This window comes from Astyanax mexicanus, chromosome 12 (genome assembly GCF_023375975.1).
Source record: "Astyanax mexicanus isolate ESR-SI-001 chromosome 12, AstMex3_surface, whole genome shotgun sequence".
Classification (NCBI taxonomy): domain Eukaryota; kingdom Metazoa; phylum Chordata; class Actinopteri; order Characiformes; family Acestrorhamphidae; genus Astyanax; species Astyanax mexicanus.
In genome coordinates this window covers 3,676,072-3,697,988 of record NC_064419.1, presented here as the reverse complement: position 1 = coordinate 3,697,988, position 21,917 = coordinate 3,676,072, and the positions used below count along the sequence as shown (strand labels likewise).

Here is a 21,917-nt window from a genome sequence, read left to right as displayed (position 1 = left end):
CCTTAAAGATAACATATTTCTTTCTTTTTTTGTTTCTGTTCCCCAGGACTAAACGAGCAAAGGCCTTTCCTTCATTTTGTAGACGTCTACCTACCCAAAGCAGCGAGTGGGACCAGCACTTGAGATTTCCCCACAGATTCCCAGCATGGAGAGAACTGCCATTTCCGCTTCACTGCTCTCCGTCTGCCTCGTTTTGGCTGTGTGTCGCTGTTCCCTGGCGGGTTCCTTCTGCCCGGCACAGTGCGTGTGTGAAACCCGGCCGTGGTACACCCCTCAGTCGGTCTACCATCAGGCCAAGACTGTGGACTGCAATGAGCTCCACTTGAGCACCATTCCACGGAATATATCTGCTGACACTCAGGTCCTGCTTCTCCAGAGCAACAACATCTCAGTGGTGACCTCAGAACTCCGGAGTCTCGCCAACCTCACGGAGTTGGACCTTTCTCAGAACCATTTCACGCAGATCCAAGACGTCGGATTGGGTAACTTAACCCAGCTGGTTACCCTGTACCTCGAGGAGAATCAGATTAAGGAATTGCCTGATTTCTGCCTGAAAGATTTAATCAGCCTTGAGGAGCTTTATATAAACCATAACCAGATATCTTCAATTGGCCCAAATGCTTTCTCTGGCTTAGGGAATCTCCTTAGGCTTCATCTGAACTCCAACAAACTAGTGGCTATCGACAGTCAATGGTTTGAGTCTCTGCCAAACCTCGAAATCCTCATGATAGGCGAGAACCCTATACTCGGATTGCAAGACAAGAATTTCCACCCGCTTTCTAAACTGCACAGTCTGGTGCTAGCTGGCATGCGCCTCAGGGAAATACCTGCCGGAGCTTTTCAAGGACTGGAATACCTGGAGAGTCTCTCATTTTTTGACAATAAGCTGACAGCCGTGCCCAAAGATGCACTCCACTCCCTACCGAACCTGAAGTTCCTCGACCTAAACAAGAACCCTATTGTTCGTGTGCAGGAAGGGGACTTTCAGGACTTCCTACACCTGGAGGAGCTCAGCATGAATAACATGGAGCAGCTGGTGGCTTTGGAGAAAGGCGCGTTTGTCAACCTCCCGCAGATGGCCAAGTTAGAGGTCTACAACAACCCTCACCTCTCTTACATCGATCGAGGTGCTTTCCGCGACATGGTTGGCTTGCGCACTTTGCTGGCCCACAACAATGACCTCACCCTCCTTCCTCACGAGGTCTTCACCTCTTTCCCCAACCTGGACGAGGTCAGCCTCCACAGCAACCCACTCAGGTGCGATTGCCTCTCAAACTGGGGGCCAGTCTTTGGAAACCAGTCAAGTCTCAAACTCTTGGAATCCCAGCTCACTATGTGCGCTTCTCCTCCACATGTTATTGGACACTCCCTTCAGGAAGTGGTGTCAACTAACTGGAACATGGCCAGTAACACCTGCTTGCCACTTATATCTCTGCACACCTTTCCACCTCAACTTAACGTCACGGCTGGACAGCCCTTGACGTTGGATTGCTGGGCTGTGGCTGATCCTGTTCCGCAGTTCTACTGGGTGACTCCCACGGGTGATAAAGTTACTTCAGAAACAGTGTCCCCAGTGATGAATGAGGGAAGTGTTGGCACAAGAAAGCACAGGATGCAGGATCAAGGTGCTTTGGAGATTCTCCATGTTGAGCCAGAGGATGCTGGACTCTATACTTGTGTAGCGTGGAATGCAGAAGGTGCAGACACTCGTAGTGTCTCGGTGTACGTAGACAAGGGCAACTGGCGTGATGGTCAACGGAGGGGTGGCCTGAAATGGGGGTTGAACACCACAGGGGCTTTGGTTGTCTTGGCGAAAATCATCCATGCACAGTCTGTAGTACTGGAATGGAAAGTGTACCCATCTGTCCCTGCTTCCGGGCGTGAGCTGCCTCAACCCAAGTGGCTCAGTGCCACTATCAAAATCGACAACCCTCAGATCAGCTACACTGCGAAAGTCCCGGTAGACGTCCAAGAGTACAACCTCACCCACCTTCTGCCCTCAACGGAGTACCGGGTCTGCCTGACCATGTCGTCTACAGAACATCAAACCCAGCACTCCTGCATCAACGTGACCACCAAAGAAGCCAGCTTTGCTGTGGAGATGGTCGCCCAACCCAGCAACGTAGCGTTGGCGGCGGTCATGGGCTCCATGTTCGCCATCTGTATCATGGCCCTGCTGGTGTTCTACATGGGGCGAAGGATAAAGCAGAAGTCCTGCCACCACTCGTTGAAGAAGTACATGCAGCACGCCACCTCCATCCCCCTCAACGAGCTGTACCCTCCACTCATCAACTTGTGGGAGAACGAGACAGAGAAAGAGAAGGAAGGTCCCGTCGACCCCCAGAACTCACAGATAGACACCTCAAAGACGTACATGTGGTAGTCGTGCCCAGCACGTCGTCAGAGTAGGATGAGAAAAAAGAGACTTCACTTGAGAGTGTGTATGGTGCTGTACATAGATGAGTATGTAATTACTTACTAAGATGTCATTGTGAAAGATGTATTTTTAGATTGTATAACCCTCCCCGGCCGACAAAAGAGCACTACTACCACACTCGGCTGCAGTTGTGGAAACGGTCGTGTACAGAGTAGAGGAATTTTACAAGTGCCCAGCTATGGAGTTTAAAAGCTGACATAAGTATTTGAATCTGCATTTTGTATGTTTGAAATAAACTTACCTGTTTTTTTGTTATATTAATCAGAAAGTCAGATTTTAACAAGGCTTTTTTGTTTCTTGAATTTAGAAGAGGATACAATTTTATAGCCTCATTATAACAGGGGTGGGAGAAAATATTGATATTGCAATATATTGTATCGATTTTGTTTAGTTTAGCCATATATTACCAAATGTGATGTTAGATATCGTCGCTTTCCAATGAAAAACAAGTATCTCCATTTTTGTCAACAAACCAACAGTCCCTTACATTGTGTCAACATTTCTTAATGAATGACCAATAGAATTTCTTCAAAATGACCTGAAATAAACTCTTTTACATTGACTTCCATTGAAAGATAAGAAGGTTTTATCTCTCTCCTGTAGATGTGCTGTTTTGGAGATACTTGTTTTTCATTGGACAGCGACAATATCAGTATTTTTATTGAAACTTAGGTATATGTCCCCCAATTGACTGAAGTTACTGCTTCATTACTCCACATGGTGGCGCTAATCAAATCAAATGAATGGGGTAAATCTATAGTGAAAATATTAGTTATCAAATTCTGTGAAACTGACACCAATAAATCCAAAAATAAATCCAATAAATTTTTGGTGTATTTTTGGTGTATTTAATCCTAGTCAATAAAACAGATGTTGTGAAGTATCATAGAAAATTCTGATACATCTATGCAATATATCGAGTACTGCAGAATCATATTATCATGATATTATCACTATTGTATGCAAAGTATTGTGATAATATTATCATATCATGAGATGTTCTGTGATTCCCACCCCTAATAAATAAAATCATTATAACATAACATTTTCAGATCCATAAATTCAAATGTATCACCTATGACCTGTATTTTTATTTTTATTGCAGAGTTTTGCATTAAATAGATTTTTTTAAATATGAAGCAGATTTATTTTTTAATATTTAAAAATCGTATTATTTTGTTACAAAAAATTTCAATTAAATATTTTATTTTATTTCATATAATTCAGTTATACAAAATGCAGATTGGAATACTCACGTCAGCTTTTCAGCTCCGTACCCAGCCGAACACACTCCTGCAATAACAGTACATCACTACGAGTTTTCGAGAGCATTTATAACATGAGGCATGCTACTACGTTAACTAATTATTTGTATAATTTATTCACCATATGAGCATTAATCCAACCGAGATCTTCAGATCTTCAGATCACACATTTGGATTTCTTGCATGGAGTTCTTGCATGCTGTTTTTCAGTGCTCACAAAGTATTTATTTATTTATTTATTTTCTTTCTCACGTCTAAAAATACACAGATGCGAGAAGGTGGTAAACACATGCACACTCACACACACACACACACACACACTCACTCACACTCGCACAATCCTGAAACAGGATTTTTTTTCTTCTTCTATATTCTATATTCTCTATTCTATTTCCACTGCATTTATTATCACCTGTATTGTAATAATAACAGCGACTTTTACCTGCCGGCTGTTGTCACCTGCGACTAATTAGCCGTCAAGCAGAATGAATATTTGCTACAGCGGCCAGGCAGCTGTGTTTACTTGGCCTTTGCACTTTTGGATATCTGTTGATTTTGAATTTTCTGAATGTATATTATTCCTCCTTATTGATTAATCACTTTGTTCTTTTCACTTATATGTTTATTATATGATATGATTTAAATGAGATTCCATATAGAGGCCTAATACACTGACATTTCCAAAAGTCAGACGACAGCAATATGGATACTTATCAAGATCTCACACCCACACCTGTGTACAATGTGAGGTGTTATCTTGTGAGTAAAGGCCAATTTATACTTCTAATCTAACCCACAGTGAACAACAGTGCAGTGGGTGGTTATGATCGTGAACGGCAGCATCTGGGTACAATTGTCCATGTGAACAGATGAACAGAAAATTCAGACCTGCTGGAGACCCTACAGGTTTATCCAGCAGGTCTGCGCAGCATCCTTCAGCTTCGATTGGACATGGCAAAAGTCATGGGACACAAGACTATCCTATTCCTATTGAATGTTTCCTGACATTTGGCATGTCAGTGTATATACAGCTCTGGAAAAAATTAAGAGATCACTTCAGTTTCTGATTCAGTTTCTCTGATTTTGCTATTTATAGCTTTATGTTTGAGTAAAATTTAAATTAACATTATTGTTTTATTCTATAAGCTACTGACAACATTTCTCCCAAATTCTTAAATATAAAAATATTGTCATTTAGAGCATTTATTTACAGAAAATGAGATATGTCCGAAATAACAAAAAAGATCATGCAAATAATGCGAGTTCAGAAATCAATATTTGGTGGAATGACTCTGAACAGTTTTCAGGCATCTTGGCATCATGTTCTCCTCCTCCACCAGTCTTACACACTGCTTTTGGATAACTTTATGCTGCTTTACTCCTGGTAAAGGTGTGTTTATTGATTGAAATCCACAAACACTTTAGTTTGGACAGAATGCCGGGCTTTTCCACTGTCCGGTTATTATTTATGTTCTGCGCTGTGTATTATCGTTCCACAGTATGTTCAGCACCTCGTTACATGGTTGACAATTTCATTACTGAGAGACCGTTTCAGTTCTCTGCTGATTATATTATATTATATTGCCACATTCAATATTCATTCTCCTTTAAAAGGCATGATGGCCGTGATAGGTTGGGGAACAGGATTGCGTCAAGGTACCATCAATGAAATCAGTGTTTAATTTTCCATTACAGAGCGTAATTTGATTAGCCTCTGCAGCAAATAATAAACAAACACCTCCGGCTGCAGATGGCCAGCCCAAGGAAATACACAGAAATATAAACAGATCAGCCACATCATTAACACCACTGACGGGTAAAGAGGAAAACACTTTACTTTTATCTTCATCTACTGTGGCGTCTGTTAAAGGGTGTAGTTAACACATTAGGCAGCAACTAAACAGTCTGTTCTTGAATTGAATATGTGTTGAAAAGAGGAGTGTAAAAATCGAAGGTTATGTTAATTTGATCCATATCTGACATTTTTTCTGAACAGGTTGCTCTGTGTAAATGAGATGCATGCGCACAACAGCTATGCTTCACATGAAGTTTCAGTTTCATCCTCGCTAAAATGAAAGAAATATTGAGCTAGTTTCATAGTTTCTTTCTTAATTTCCTATTAATATTTCTTGATAAAAGAGAGACTACTTCAGTTTCTGAATCAGTTTCTCTGATTTTGTTATTTATAGGTTTATGTTTGAGTAAAATTAACAATGTTGTTTTATTCTACAAACTACAGACAACATTTCTCCCAAATTCCAAATAAGATAAAAATATTGTCATTTAGAGCATTTATTTTTCAGAAAATGAGAAATGGCTGAAATAACAAAAAAGAGTTTTCAGAACTCAAATAATGCAAAGAAAACAAGTTCATATTTATAAAGTTTTAAGAGTTCAGAAATCAATATTTGGTGATATAACCCTGTTTTTTAATCATAGTTTTTATCATGAATCTTGGAATGTTCCCCTCCACCAGTCTTACACACTGCTTTTGGATAACTTTATGCCGCCACTCCTGGTGCAAAAATTCAAGCAGTTCAGTTTGGTTTTATGACTTTTGATCATCTTCCTCTTGATTATATTCCAGGTTTTTAAATTTGGTAAAGTCAAAGAAACATTTTTAAGTGGTCAAATTGTTTTCCAGAGCTGGATGGATCAGATATTAAAGTGAATGAAGTGTGTTTTTTTGCGCATTAAAATATATCTGGAATCTAACTTAACATATTCATTTTTAATGCAAATTAATCAAGAATTATATTTAGGGGAAACACACCATCTCTACTGTCAGTTACTCAATCTACTGTCTGAGTGAGTTTATACAGTACAGAAGATCGGTCCCATGAGTCGTGTACAACCCAGACGAGGACCATATTGAACCCTTCCTGTTCCCTATCACTATCACTGGCCACCATGAAGCCTATAGTTCACATATTGGACAAAAGGTTCTGCTTTCCAGCTGAAAAGTATGGGTATAATTTAATATGTACTACTACTAATAATAATACCACACTAAACATTATTCAGTGTTCATTATATTAAAAGCATAGCATAGCAAACACTAATCATAGCACTAATCCTCATATAAAAATAATAAGTAAATGATAATGATAACCAAAAGTAATCAGCTCAGATCTGCAGGGATGCTCTCTCTCTCTCTCTTTGTCTCTATTGTCTATTGAATTTGTCATTGTTATTGTTTGAACCAAAGATGAAACGACAAATATTCAAAGGACCTGTCACGGTCAGATACGCAGAGGACATCTGTATAATGCATTATTAAACCTGAGTTGATCAAGCTGAAGTTGATGAAGTAAATCTTTGTTTTTGATGTAGTTTATACGTTTATTTATTCATGAATTTATTCTAAATGATATTTGTAAATGCATAAGTTAACATTGCTGCACACAGTGCTGGATTATCCTCACATCCATTCGAATCGTACCATGTTTTATTCTTCAGCCGCTCGTAATAAAAACACTTAACAGTTTTGATAGCTGTTTATAATCACGTATTAAATGTGGTGTCCACTCCTATAGAATGCAATATTACAGCACTGATGATAATAATTACAGCACTGTCTGCTCACCGCTCACGGTTTGTGTTACCCGCTGCTGGATGCTGGTTGCTGGGGCTCTGAGCACTGGGTTATTCTGAACAATGCCTGGAGTTTATTGCTACACACGTGCCCTCTGGTGGTGGAAGAGCTTGATGGCATATATTTGCTTTATCTGTGTGAATAGCAGGGTATTTTGTAATAGGAGGACAGACTGTTGTTTATATTTCGAGGTACTGTAGGTCAGTACTGCTTTAGGCGTGTTGGTCTGTGCTCAGTAGAAGACAATTGACTGTATGCAGAAACATCGGAAAGAAATAAACACAAATATCACAAATATCTGCTTTTGTGTGATTTTCTTATTGAAATATGCTGTTTTTTATCATATGTGTTGATGTATGTTACAAAGAAAGAAGTGAAAATGGTAATATATATATATATATAACATTTCTCATTTTTTAATAGATTTTTTATAGATTATTATAGATTTTTATCAGTCAGTAAGTCTGTAGTTAGTGGATACTTTTGCACCCCTTACAATAGAAAAGTTCATTTAAGTATATTTTTTAAAAGTATTTTAAAAGTTTTTTTTTATTTTATTTCAACAATAAAATTAATACGTACTTAAACAGATACTAAATGTACAATTATGGAACAACGTATGGCAACTTTTATAATTTTAAGCTTAAATATTTAAATACAACATAAAAGCATTACATTGTGCTTTTGAGTGCTTTTTCATATTATGTGTTATTAAACATATTTTTTATTACACTTGAAATATAAATGTACTAAATGTAAATGCACTTTAAGCAGTATTTAATGCCAAGAGATATATTTTCCATCAGCATGTTTAATTTAAAGCACATTGCTTAAAAATACAATTCATGGAAATACAGACTTTTATGAAACTATTCATGAAAATGTACTTTTAATGTTTATACTTTTGAGTATACTCCCTTTTAAAAGGGATATTTCAAGTCTTTTCTAAGAAAAATAGAACTACTTTAAAAAATACATATTAGATGTTAGTAATTCTAAAAGTTTTAGTTAGATATCAACATTTCTCCTCTTCTGTAAATTAAGTTCTACAGGTACAGCCAATAACTGAAAATGATCTAAAATCCAGTGTGCAAAAAATGCAGTAAACTTAAAAAAAAAAAAAAAAAAACTAACTAACTGAAATTAGGGAAAAAAAAAAAAAAAAAAAAAATATATATATATATATATATATATATATATATATATATATATATATATATATATAACTATAATAATAACCATAATAATAACTAGAAAAGAAAATGATACAGAAACACAGAGAACTCTATCAAAACTATCAAAAGTTAAAGTCTTTTCTTTAGAGAAATTACAGATGAAGCCAGAGAGTGGTGAGTCCTGTTTTCTACACCTTCAAAAGACTCTTGGAAACTGAAGAAAAAACTGCTACAGGAGGACGTCTGGCTGACCCACATGGAAATATTGGACTAAGTCTCAGTTTCAGCAGTGAAGAGAAAATTTAGAGGTCTGACAGGTGAAGTGCAGAAATAAAGTCATTGTTTTTTGGGTCAAAGAGGCACTGCTACTAAAAAAAATAGAGGTCTTCAAAACCTTTATTGTTTTTTTTTATTATTTCTTTTTAGCTATTTTATCTAAATAAGTCCCTCTAGCCCAACCCTGGTATAAGACATGAATGATGCCAGTGGTTACTGTTAGTCTGCTCGAGAGAGTCCTATTCTATTGGTAGTTCTTTTATACAGGGACTAAACAAACTGTTAAATGTTAAAATTTTAACATATTTGAGCTTTTTTTTTCAGAAAAAATATAAATGTTACAATTTAACTTTGGACAGTCCCATATATAATACTTACTAAATTTCTCAATATTTTGTGTGACCACCATGATTATCTAGCACTGCCTTAACCCTCTTGATGATATCACAAAGAAATTAATAAATACAAAGGAAGAAAGAAAAAAAGACAAATACAGCACAGAAAGAAGAAAAAAGAAAGGGAGAAAGGAAAAGATTGAAAGAAAAGAGAGAAATTAATACATAAAAAAGAAAAAAGGGAAAAAAGAAAAGGGAAATGACTAAAGAAAAAGAAAAAAATGCAGCATAGAAAAAAAGTGAAAAAGAATAGACTGAAAGAAAGAAAAATGATATAGCCTAGAAAGAAAGAAAAGGCAAATGAAAGAAAGAAAGAAAGAAAGAAGTGAAATAAAATTGAAAGAACAAAGAGAGATTAACTAACTAACAAAGAAAGCAAGAAAGAAAGAAAACAAAAAATAAAAATATGAAAATAAATAACAGATATCAATAAAGAAAAAATGAAAGAATGTAACCTAAAAAGATTAATATAACCTAGAAAGAAAGAAAGAAAGAAAGAAAAATATGTCATTGAAAGAAAGAAAAATGTTGCATAGAAGGAAAGAAAAAAGGGTGAATGAAAGAAAGAAAGTAAAGAAAGGAAGGAAGAAATATAGCCTGAACTGAAAAAAGAAAGAAAGAAAGAAGTGGTGAGAAATAAAAGAGTGAAATGAAAAATGAAAAAATGGCCTAGAAAGACAGACACAAAGAAAGCATAAGAAAGAAATAAGAATATAGCCTAAAATAAAAAAGTAAATAAAGTAAAAATCATAGAGAGAAAGAAAGAGAGAAAGAAGGAGAGAAAGAAAGAAGGAAAGAGGAGCGGGGCTGCGGGTAGTTTGATGGGAGCCCGTGGCCGGGGGGTTTGGGGGGGATTGGAGGGGGGGGGGTGTTGGATCTGTCGATCTGTATGAGGGGAGGAAGTGACGCGACCGTGTCGTCAGCGCTGTGTTGATGTTGTTGGACGCTGAGCGGAGGGGAAGCTCCAGCAGTGGCGGCTCGGCGGCGGCGGAGACTTGGGCTGTTTTTGTTCTCTCCGCGGCGCTTTTTACCCACAAAAACGACGCCTTACCTTACCCGAAACCTCCAGGGAGGAGCCCTCGGTCCAGAGAAGACGGCCAGGCTGAAGCACGGGCGGCGCAGAGCTCTCCCCGAGCCGGAGGACTCGTCACCCCTGACACCCCTCCTCCTCTTCCCGCTCCCCCCTCCCTGCCCTCCGCGCACACACAGCCAACATGACGATCCTGCCCAAGAAGAAGCCGAGCTCCACGGTCGGGGTCCAGGACCACGCCGACGAGAGCGACAGGCGAGCCGGCTCCGACCCTCACCAGCACGGCCACGGCGTTGTGCGGACCGGGGCGAGGCCTAGAGCTTCACCGCCGCCGTGGTCATATCAAGCCGCGCCGCCTCAGTCCAGGGAGGACAGGCGGAATGAATCGAGCTCGCGGCCGCAGCAGGCCTCCCCTCCGCCGGTGGGAGCTGGATCCCCCGCCGGCCCGGGGGACGGAGGCGGTCTGGGCGGGATTAGCTGCGTGTCCGGCGGTCGCGGGGAGCTAGCGGGCGGCGTGGTGGGCTGTGGGGGCACTATCGGCAGCTGCTGCTCTGGGCCGGGTCTCAGCAAGCGGCGGCGGCAGGCGACCTGCTCTGGGGGAGTCGCGGGCGGGGGGACACCCGGTGTGTCCGGGGGTGGTGGTGTGGGTCCAGGCCCAGATCAGGAGGAGGGTGCCGGGTACAACAGTGAAGATGAGTACGAGAATGCTTCCAGACTCCAGTCAGAAGATCCAGCAACAGTTGAGCAGGTAAATATGCAGCGTTTGTGTATGTAAACATTAGCTAGATAGCTAGTTGGCTATCACCAAAATAAGCTAAGCTAAGGCAGCTGCAGCTGACGGTTATTTTGGCAGCTGACGGTTATTTTGGCAGTCGACTAATCTGACGATTATTTTTTTCGATTAGTCGATTAGTCAGCGACTAAATTTGCCCCCTGTTTAAAAGATTTGAATTTTGAGCATCACTTTCAAGTGGAACTTGGTTTCTCACAGCCAAACTATCAAAATACAGGTGTTTATAGTGAGATGATCATTCATTTTACAAGGATATTGTACTGCAGGGTATTGTACTATTTTTTTTCCGATTCGTCGATTAATCGGCGACTATTTCTGACATCCCCTCCATCACTGCCTCCTGTGGGCAGGGCTCCTGTTTCAACTCGTCTTTTAAATCACTTGCTGAAATCTGCACACCTGTGATTCTTACCCTGTTCTAGCAAACTAATAAATTAATATATGCAGATAAAACTCAAATATCAACCAATCAACCATTATTTTGACTCGGAGGTGCATTAAGGACAACCCTCATTTTCAGTGTAGCTGAGCATTTACAAATACAAGGACTGACATGACGAAGAAAATAACTACGTTTAGTCATATTAAAAAACAGAAACTAAAAGATAAAAATAGATGAAAAAAGAATAAAATAAATAGCATAAACAGAAAGAAACAAAGCCTAGAAAGACAGAAAGAAGAGTATACCCTGGAATTAAAGAAAGGGTGAAAGAAAGAGAAAAATATAGCATAAACAGAAAGAAACATGCAGCCAAGACAGAAAGAAAAAATAAAAAAAAACAATAATACCTACTTTAATTAAGAAATTAAGATTAAAAATGAGATTAATACAAAAAGTTAAAATTAAGCTAAAACTAACTTTTACATAGTACAATAAAAATACAAATGAATAAAGTATTAAAAAATAAGTAATTTACATAAGTAGGACTGCACAATATATTGTATCAGTGGCATGATATAAAAGAGTTAAATAACAAAAAGAAGGAGAGAGAAAGAGTGACAAGATAAGAACAAGACAGAAAAGGGTAAAACAAATGGATTGACAGATATTCAACAAACAAAAATGAATAAAGAGTTCTAGAAAGAAAGACAGAGTGAGAGAGAGGGGGGGGGTGGGAAATGAATGGACAGAAGCGAGATTGATATAAAGAAAAAATGACAGCACATCTGTGTGCATCTAAATTCAGAGTAAAATAAATATCAGGCAGATGTAGTCTCAGATATAGTTTGCGATGCATTAGCGATAATCTTTAAGACTCACCCCTAATTTGTCTTACTAAATTTTTGTTACTAAATGCTTCGTTACACCACATGGCGCTAAAACTATCACAAATCAATCCATAATTCCTGTTCTTGCTTATTTAGGAGTATTTTATTATCTTTAAAACAGATATGAAATATCGTAGAGATTTGTCTTGTAAATTACAGAATTGTAATGCCATTATTATTATTATTATTATTATTATTATTATTATTATTATGGGCAATGTATCATGATAATATCGTATCAGGAAATGCTCTTTAATTGTTCACATGTACACATTGCAATAACTATTCTGAAACAGATATATTGTGCAGCCCTGATTGAACACAGTTCTTTGGATCACCTGGTAAAGAATAACCTGATAAATGTAAAAGTGTTGAATTTTGAGCATTACCTTGAGGTGGAACCTTTAGATGGTTTCTAACAGATAAAGTATCAAAACACAGATGCTTATGATGTGTAAATGCAGACTGGAAATCCTAATTTAATGAAGACAGCAAGCATCAGCAGTGTTTTGTGGTTAATCATAGTAATAACAGAAATAAAATACTAATAATAAAGGCTTGGGAAAGCTGCTACTTGATGAACATTCATTTAAGTATATAAATATTGTTGACATTTATTTCTGTTTTTATTACTGTTAGGATATTGTACTGCAGTGATGATAAGGTATCAAACAACAAACATCTTCCCACTGCATCCGCAGTCTATATAAGCATAAAATGTTATGAGAGTTTGAGTGATTTTTTTTCTTTTATGACACGATATTAAAACTTTAAATAAAATAAACTAGCCGATATTACAGTAAACACTCTTAAACACTCTTCAACCCCACAGGTGAAGTTGCACTGTCATTAGGCCTGTCACGATAAGATTTTTTGGTAGACGATATATTGTCCCAGAAATTATTGCGATACACAATATTTTTGTCATTTGAGACAGATTTTGAAATAATGATAAAAGAATAGCATAAAAAATCAATTATACACTTTGTAAAGATGACAACATTTGAATAATTCATTTATTATAATTAGTTTGAGAAATATATACTTTATTTTTTCACCTACCTTAGTCCACACTTTGAGTATGGAGTCACAGTTATTGAAGCATGACTGGATAAAATACTGTTCACTGTTTTATATGTGAACAAACATACAAATAAACACAATACAACACAAAATACACATCTCGTCAGTCACACTGCACAGTCTGAATATATTCTGTCTAGACTTTAGAAGTTCGGCTGCTATTTTTACAGTTTCACTGAATCTTGAAGCCATAATCAAACAAAAATAAATATTTTAACAACAAAAAAAAATAATATCTAATCTATCTGCCATGAAAATCTAATTTCGTCAGTTTGGTTGCTATGTTAGTCCCCTGCTTTTTCCAGCTATGAGAAATGGTGCACCACATACATTTTCTCAACCCAGAGAAGACAAGAAAATGTTTCTCATCCCAGTCCTTAGAACTCATCTGACGGTTCCACGTTTCAGCTCTGTCCCAGGTCCCAACACACTAGGTTAGAGCGAAAATGCAGAACTGTCAGGTGGACCCAAAGGACTGGGTTGAGAAATGCTGATTTAAAATACACAAGGCCTTTTCTTCTGGGACTTCTCTGGGAAGATCATTTAGAGAAACTGGTACACTGAAACACAACAGTAGTGCTCGAGTATCTGAGGGCAGATTTTCCAGGGCAGTTAATTGCATATTTTCCTCTGCTGGGAATTTCTTTAGCTGTTAGAATCTTCATAAAGGAGATACTAGGGGCTTTAAATTAGTTTTTATTTTCAGCCTTTTTGCATTTTGTAACCTTTTTTTTTTAGTTAAAAAATGTCGACTCCAAATTTCAGTGAGTCAGTGAGTTAAAATAGTTCCATTGCTGCTCTGTTTATTGCTGCGCTGTTTGGCTTGTAAGCGCTGATTCGTTGCTAGGTTACCTGTATGTAGCAGCCTAATACATGAAGAGCTTCGGTTACAGTGCATTACCGGCTGATAACGGCACTCATAGAACGCCTCTCAGCCAATCACATTGCAGTGTAAGAACAAAATGTTGTATAAAGGGGTAATTGGAACACTCACACAGTTGCAACATGCAACTTGGTCTGTGTCTCCAAAAGTGCTCAAACATAACTCATTACATATTTACTCACTAAATATCAGAACAGTCCACATTTAAAAATCTGGGCTTTTAAAGGGCATTTACATCTCACGATCAGCTGTTTTTCATTTAAAACTGAAGAAATGTATGACAGAAACAACTTCTGACTAATCGAATAATCATCAGTTTAGTCAACAACAACAAAAAAGAAATTGGTTGCAACCCTACTGTAGATTAAACAATTAGATTTGTTTCTCTGTGTCTCTATGTAACTCACTATTGGAGGTATGTTGTGTCATGTCTTATCATACGCATAAAAACATCGCCAACATTTTTTGATATGGTAAATTATATATATTATGCTATATCTCCTCCCACCCCTATCACATTAGGGTTCTACTTTTTTTTGCTGTTTTTAGTAAAAGAAAATATTCTTAGTTAAAAGTTTCCCATTATATATCTACTAGAGACAGATTATATCTATAAAGTATAATTTATTTTACTTTAATCCTGCATATGTGAAGATATTTCTGTTACAAATCTAAATCTAGATAAAATTCTTGTTTTTTAATATCTCAGTTAGGGGTATGCCATATCATATCATATATGCAATAATAACATTTAATTTTCATATTGTTGCAGTTGTGTATTTAATTTTTTTAATAACAAAGGCTAAATGCTTTAATTTTCCATTATTTTTTTGCCTATATATTTTGTCTATTTAATGTAGAGTTGCAACAAATAATTGATTAAAATAAAAATATGTTAAAATAGTTGACATATCTAAACAATATCTGATCAGATATATTGAATGCGTTAAATAAATTATATTAACAAATATATTTACTTTTTAGCCGGTTAACAATTAATTAAGCAAAACAAATAATCATTAGTTTAATCATTTATAATCAAAATAATTGTTGGAAGCAGACCTATTTATTGTGATCAATAATAATAACAGTTCCACTTTGTGCTAAACTCACTGAGCAGTGTGCAGAAGTTGAGGCTTTTATTATGACATGGGTCTGCTGGACAGGAACTGCAGTATCTGTGTTCCTTATGAATGAAACTTCATAAGTATAAAATATAAGATTAAATATAAGAATTTAAAATGTTTTATTAGCTTTTTGAGTTAAATAAGTATAATGTTTTTTTTCACTACTTAAATGTTAGTAAACAGAACTGTGCAGAGAGTCTGTGAAATGCTGTTTAAAATAGTGAAGTTAGCATTAGCTTAGCTTCTGAACAATAATAAAACCAGCCCCTGCTTCCTGTTCTGTGTGGATTGGTCTATATTGTGTCCTGTGTAATTTATACACTTATCGTACACTAAATGGACATGACCTCAATAGTATATGATAATAGTGATATTGTTTATTATGTTTATTTGTGTGTTTGTTCACAAATATAACAGTGAACAATATTTTAGTCAGTCGTGCAATACCAGACCAATGTTTTAATAACTGTGACACGATACACACAGTGTGTACTGTACAGACTGCTGTAGATGGAAATATATATATATTAATATATATGATATATGATTAATTAAAAATGATGTTATTGGTTTTATAAGGATATGGATTGTATGTTATGCTGCCATTATATTATCGTTATATCAGTGGAATTTAATAGCCTTAAATTGACAATAATATTGTTTATTGCTATGATTTCACAAAAAAATGTTATTATGACAGGCCTAATATTTACATTATTGGCTTATTGTACAATATTTATATACAACCTCAACCATTTTTGCTGGCCTGATATTGCCTAATATATTTTTCATAGCAAGGAGAGTCTAGTATTATTAAGAAGACAATGTGCAATTTATTTAAAATCAGTGCTTTTATTCTGTATGTTAAAATAACAAATCAGTGGTTCTCAACTGGTCTAGGCTAGGACTCACTAAGTTGTGACCCAGACCCCCTTTTTAATGTTTACTGCTCTTTTAAATAATATTATTATATTATTTTGCTATCATATTGTTATAATATTAGTAAAAAAAAAAAATGAAAGACCAAAAAAAGATGATCCTTTATTTTAATTATTCCTGGAATAATATATTGTTCAGTAAACTAAAGTTCTTGTGAAAGGTTTAGCCTGGATCTGATGTGATTGCACAAAGGAAACTAACAAATACAAACAAAAACAGGTGCTGCTAATTTTACGCATTATAGTTTGGCACTATTTGTGTGTTATCTGCTGCTTTGATCATGGTTCATGTTAAAATGTAGTAAAACAATCTATGTTACCTATAATTTGTTCCTCACTTAGCACATGCAGTGCGACAGGTTTAGGCACCTGAGTGCAGCTGTGAATGTGTTAAAGTTGGGCGTCAGTCTGAAGTTGGTGTCGTTTCTAAATTAGAAACTCTGGCTCTAATTTATACACTTTATACTTTTATACACTCTAATTCTACACTGACTGGTGCTAATGTTATGGCTGAGTAGTGAATGCAAACAAAAGCTGGGGAGCAGGATCAGGACTGATGAACACCATTTTTAATGGAGACAGGAGTTCGTTTAGGGTCTTAGTTAGTTTAGCCATCAAACTCTCAAAAATCTTATTTTTAACTTTAATATTTGAAATGTGTTCCTCTGAAGAAATGAAACATACACACTGGAAGCAGGGCTCCATGATATATCGTTTAAGCATCATCGATAACACCTAAGGCAATTAAATAAATTAAACACGTCATGTTGCAATGTTTTGATTCTTGACACGAGAAGCAGATACACAGTGCTGTCTCTGAGTCTGTGTGAGTGACATGCTGCTGCTGCCATTAAAATGTCTGATTAAAGGGCCGATTACTGTTGTTTTGCTGTTTTCCTCGGGTTTTAAAAGCTTGGCGCTGACTACGTTTTTGATTGGTCCAAACGCGAGACAGTAGTGTGCTGGTGGGGTGTAATTTTTTCTGATATCGTGCAGCCCTAACTGGAAACATTTTAAAGTGTATAAAAAATCTGGCCAAAGTAGATCCAGATCAATAAAAATCCTGTTAAAGCAGGTATAAAGCAGGGTTTTTTAGAGATCTTTATAAATGGCTCAGATCTATTTGCATATATTTAGCACTGTCTCAATCACTCGTTTGTGGACTGTTAAAGATGTGATCTGAAAGCTCGCTGAGAGCTCACAGATGCTGAAAGTTACCTTTATATAGGTTTTAATTAGACGTGTCAGGAAGTGTGTGAGGTGTTGAGACCTGAATGTGTCTGGCATTGAGTTCTGCAGAGCCAGTGCACAGCATGTTCCACTCAAATAGCTCCAGGTTTTTTAAGAATTACAGGTTCATTAGGATTCTAAATATGAGTATTGCCACATCCATAGGAACAGCATACTAATAATCCTGCATATTTAACTGTTGTTACAAAAGTAAGTTGACTACTGAGTTTTAAAAAAAGGTGGGCAGGTCCTGATGCCAAAACCCAGACAGATTTCTGTATTTTTTGTACCAGAAAGTTTAAATAAGATCATACTGGCTAAAACTAGGGCTGGTTGATATTGATAATTGGTTTTGTGATATATATATATATAAATCTATATCAAGGCATTTTCTGCTGAATAGGTACCATTTCTTTCCCCAGGAAATTACATATATAAATGTGCACACTAAATAACTTTAAAATACATTTTATTCTGAAGCATAGTGTACATTGTACATTGACCTGATTGCAAAAATAAGATATGTAATGAAAAACATTTAATAAAAACTACCTAGAACATAAAAAAATATCATTTGTTACCTGTCCCCAATCTCTCTCTCTAACTATAAACTTGAAATATACAAACCATGAAATATAATTAAAATTGTATTTTAAATAGAAACATAATATATAATATATTTGCATTGTGTGACTCAAAATCCATCTATAATGTAAATAAATAATAATAAATCCATAATATTTAGATTAAAATACACATTATAATGTAAGCATATTCGGTTTGACCAGTACATGCTTTGAATAGTTAAAAATATTTAATAGATTCAGTTTAGAGAGTGAGCGCAATATTAAAAAATACAAGTTTCATCAAATTTAGCTAGAAATCAATAATGCTTTATAGTAATAATGTCATGATTCAACATCTGTGTATCAAAATAAGTAATTGTGTATAATCATTAATTTTGTAGATTTCCATGCAAAATGAGAACCTTATAAAAAATTTAAAAATATAATATATTTTTATTTTTTATAACAACCAGCATTTTTTTTAAATGACGTGTAACATTGCATATACCATTTCACTTAGCATGTTAATATTTGTTCACATATCATGATGATTTTGGGATCTACTACAGACAACTTTTTTTCTAATTGGTTCTTTAAAGGTTCATATTTATCTCATAATATAGATTACATTTGAGAATCTGTTGTAATATTGAGAGCCACTGGTGAAGAAGACCTATATTAAATGTGTGCTTATAAAATCTTCTATAGTTCTATAGGAACTCCAGTAATGGACAATCCCTGCATGGGACAGCATTTTCCCTGTAGACCTGAGCTAAACTTATGTTTCATTTTTCAGGAAACCTGATCTGAGAGGGAAAACTACAGTGTAGTTTGTGAAAATTGCTCAGCATGTAATCGGAGATACTAATGTGTGTCTCTCTCTCTCTCTCTCTCTCTCTCTCTCTCTCTCTCTCTGTTACAGCAGGAGCACTGGTTTGAGAAAGCACTTGGGGAAAAGAAAGGATTCGTCATTAAAAAAATGAAGGAAGACGGTGCTTGCCTCTTCAGAGCTGTCGGTAGGTCTCTTCTTTAATGTATTGTTAACTATCAATTTTAGATGATCATTCACAATCTGCATGAAAGTCCTAGTTGCCCACTACTGCTACATATAAAACATATATAGTTCAAAGTGTATTTAAAATTTAATACAAAAATAAACAAGGAAGCCCCTCATGTAGTCCCCCATATAACATACATTACTTTTTTATTATTTAATACTGGGATAAACTAAAAAAGATTGAAACTAAAGGTTTTGGGATGTTAAACAGCACTGGAAACACTATTATTTTTTGTTTTATTTTGTTTATTTTGTAGTGAGTGGGGCAGTGAGTGGGGCAGTGAGTGGGGCAGTGAGTGAGAGACTTAGGGAGGGAGTTAAAGAAGGAGAGAGGGAGTGAGGAAGAAAGCGAGAGAGGGAGTGGGGTAGTGAGTGGGGTAGTGAGTGGGGTAGTGAGTGGGGTAGTGAGTGGGGTAGTGAGTGGGGTAGTGAGTGGGGTAGTGAGTGAGAGACTTAGGGAGGGAGTTAGAGAAGGAGGGAGTGAGGGAGGAAGAAAGGGAGGGGGTGAGGAAGAAGGGGAGAGAGTGAGTGGGGTATTGAGTGGGGTAGTGAGTGGGAGACTTAAGGAGGGAGTTAGAAAAGGAGGGAGTGAGTGAGGAAGAAAGGGAGAGAGAGAGTGAGGAAGAAAGGGAGGGAGTGAGGGAGCAAGTGATGAAATGAGGGTGGGAGAGAGTGAAGGAACGAGTGAGTGACTGGGCGAGGGAGTGAGTGAGAAAGTGTGGGAGCGAGTAAGAAAGTGAGTGTGTGTGTGTATGTGTGTGTGTGTGTGTGAAGGAGTGAGAAAGTGAGGAAGGGAGTGGTTGGTTGGGTGGATACCTTTTGGGATATTAAAATTTCAGCAGTGTCATTACAGTACACACACGGAAAATCTAAATAAAAAAGGATACATATATACAAAAAAGTAAAAACAAATATCCTGCAGAAGAGGAGTTGTACTATCTGATGACTTGAGGGATAAGAGAGTTGTATTGTCCTTTTTTGTGCACTTTAAAAGAAGCATTCGGTCATTGAAAGCAATCAAATCCTCACAGCAGTTCTCTAAAATATAGTAGAAAAGATTTTCCTGAACAGTTGGGACTGTTACTAATGTTGATGTTCAGAAGAAACAACAAATGTAAAGCTGTCCCAATACTTTTCCAGGCTGGGAAAATAAGACACTGTTAACCTTTTTTTCTAATAAGAATAATTTTATTTGGTCTGAAAAAAGTCAATACACAATACTGTAGTGACTACAATAATGTAGTAACAATAATGTATGAAGGATGAATATAAAGGTTTGTAATTTATGTTGCCTTTCACATTTTCTCACACTTGGTGGCGCCACTAGTCCACGTGTTTTGGTGACTCTTGGCTGTAGGCGGAGGGAAATTCAGATCAAAACAGACCCGCCCACATCCAGGCAGCAACAGCTTCTGTCTAACCCAGTTTCCCCTCAAACCGCAGTTTCATCACGAGGCTATTTTTTCACTATCATGATCATTTCCGTGTTATTGTTATTATTACTCTGAGCCAGGAGTTTCCCTATTAAATGGTAAATTCCTCATTATAGACCCAAAATAAAGAGCGCCAAATATATGTGTGGTTTTATGCATATGTTGCGGTTTCAGCACCACTTTAATTAAACACTTGGTGTTTTTTTTTTTTTTCATGTGTTTTACATTTAAGTATTGGCACAGCTGCTCATTCACTCTTTCTTCTAAAATTAAAGAGGATTGAACTATTATGATAATTTCATGTTATTGTTTTTACTCTGAATCAGGAGTTTTTTTTTTTTATTAATTGGTACATTTCTTTATATTGACCCAAAATAAGTGGCAGCAGATATTTCTGGTTTTATGTGTCTGCTGCACATCACTTGGGTGTCAGTACCACTTTTTTTTTTTTTGTATTTAATGTGTTAAATTGACAAAATATTGGTACTAGGGGTGGGAGATATGACAAAACACTGAATTATATATTCAAATATATATTTTAAAAAAATACGATACAGCAACAAAATTAAAATAAAATTGTATTATTGCATACAATATTATATGCAACACCCCTAAATGAGATATTAAAAAATACAAGAATTTTATCAGATTTGTAACAGAAGTTAATGATCCAGAATATCACTAATAATGCACTCCAAATATCTCAATATATTCATTAAAGTAAAATATTTTTTTTTTAATAAATTAAACAATTCAATTAGTCAACAATTATTTCTGCCTTGTCTCCTATCTATAAAATCGATAAAAAAACCTAAACATTAGATTTCAAAGCCATTTAAATATCTTTGTGTTTAAAAGTGGAAAGGACTGATATATATTTAGTGGGTAAATGTTTAATCTGTGTGAAAAGTTGAGTGTAACCTGTGTGAGTGAGCCATTTACCCATTTCCCATTGTGCTTCTGTCCCTAGCACTTTGTGTAATGCTGTATTGCTACAAAAATTAACGATTAGTCGACAAATTTAAATAATCAACATTGTCGATTATATCGAATAATCGTTGCAGCCCTAATGACTAGCACCCTACTCAATCATCGCTAAATCATCCTCTACCAGAGAACACAGTTCCACTGCTCCAAAGCTCAATCCTGGGGCTTATATCTGTGTCTGCAATGGTTGCAACTTAAAGTAGCTGAATAGTGCATTCATTAAAATTTGGGTGTCCATGAACTTTTGGACACTTTTTTTATTTAGTTATTTTTGTTTGTTTGGAGCCTGAGCTCAGTACTATCTCTCATCAGTTGTACAGTCATTTCTACACAGCTCTGAAACTTTATTGTGGGAAACAAACACTCCACATTTCGCTC

The 21,917-nt window shown here is 36.3% G+C and overlaps 2 protein-coding genes across 2 annotated transcripts in view; both read left to right on the top strand.

Moving 5' to 3' along the window:
* Window positions 1–7,592, top strand: part of si:ch211-180f4.1 (uncharacterized protein LOC100144405 homolog) — a 32,232-nt gene extending 24,640 nt beyond the window's left edge. The window contains exon 2 of the mRNA XM_007245849.4: window positions 47–7,592. Within this exon, the coding sequence (XP_007245911.3) occupies window positions 146–2,383 (2,238 nt within the window). The 5' untranslated portion in view covers window positions 47–145 and the 3' untranslated portion in view covers window positions 2,384–7,592. The remainder of the gene's footprint in view (window positions 1–46) is intronic.
* A 2,469-nt stretch (window positions 7,593–10,061) lies between these two features.
* Window positions 10,062–21,917, top strand: part of otud5a (OTU deubiquitinase 5a) — a 53,755-nt gene continuing 41,899 nt past the window's right edge. Inside the window, exons 1-2 of the mRNA XM_022670877.2 lie at window positions 10,062–10,921; window positions 18,985–19,078. Of these exons, the coding sequence (XP_022526598.2) occupies window positions 10,358–10,921; window positions 18,985–19,078 (658 nt within the window). The 5' untranslated portion in view covers window positions 10,062–10,357. The remainder of the gene's footprint in view (window positions 10,922–18,984; window positions 19,079–21,917) is intronic.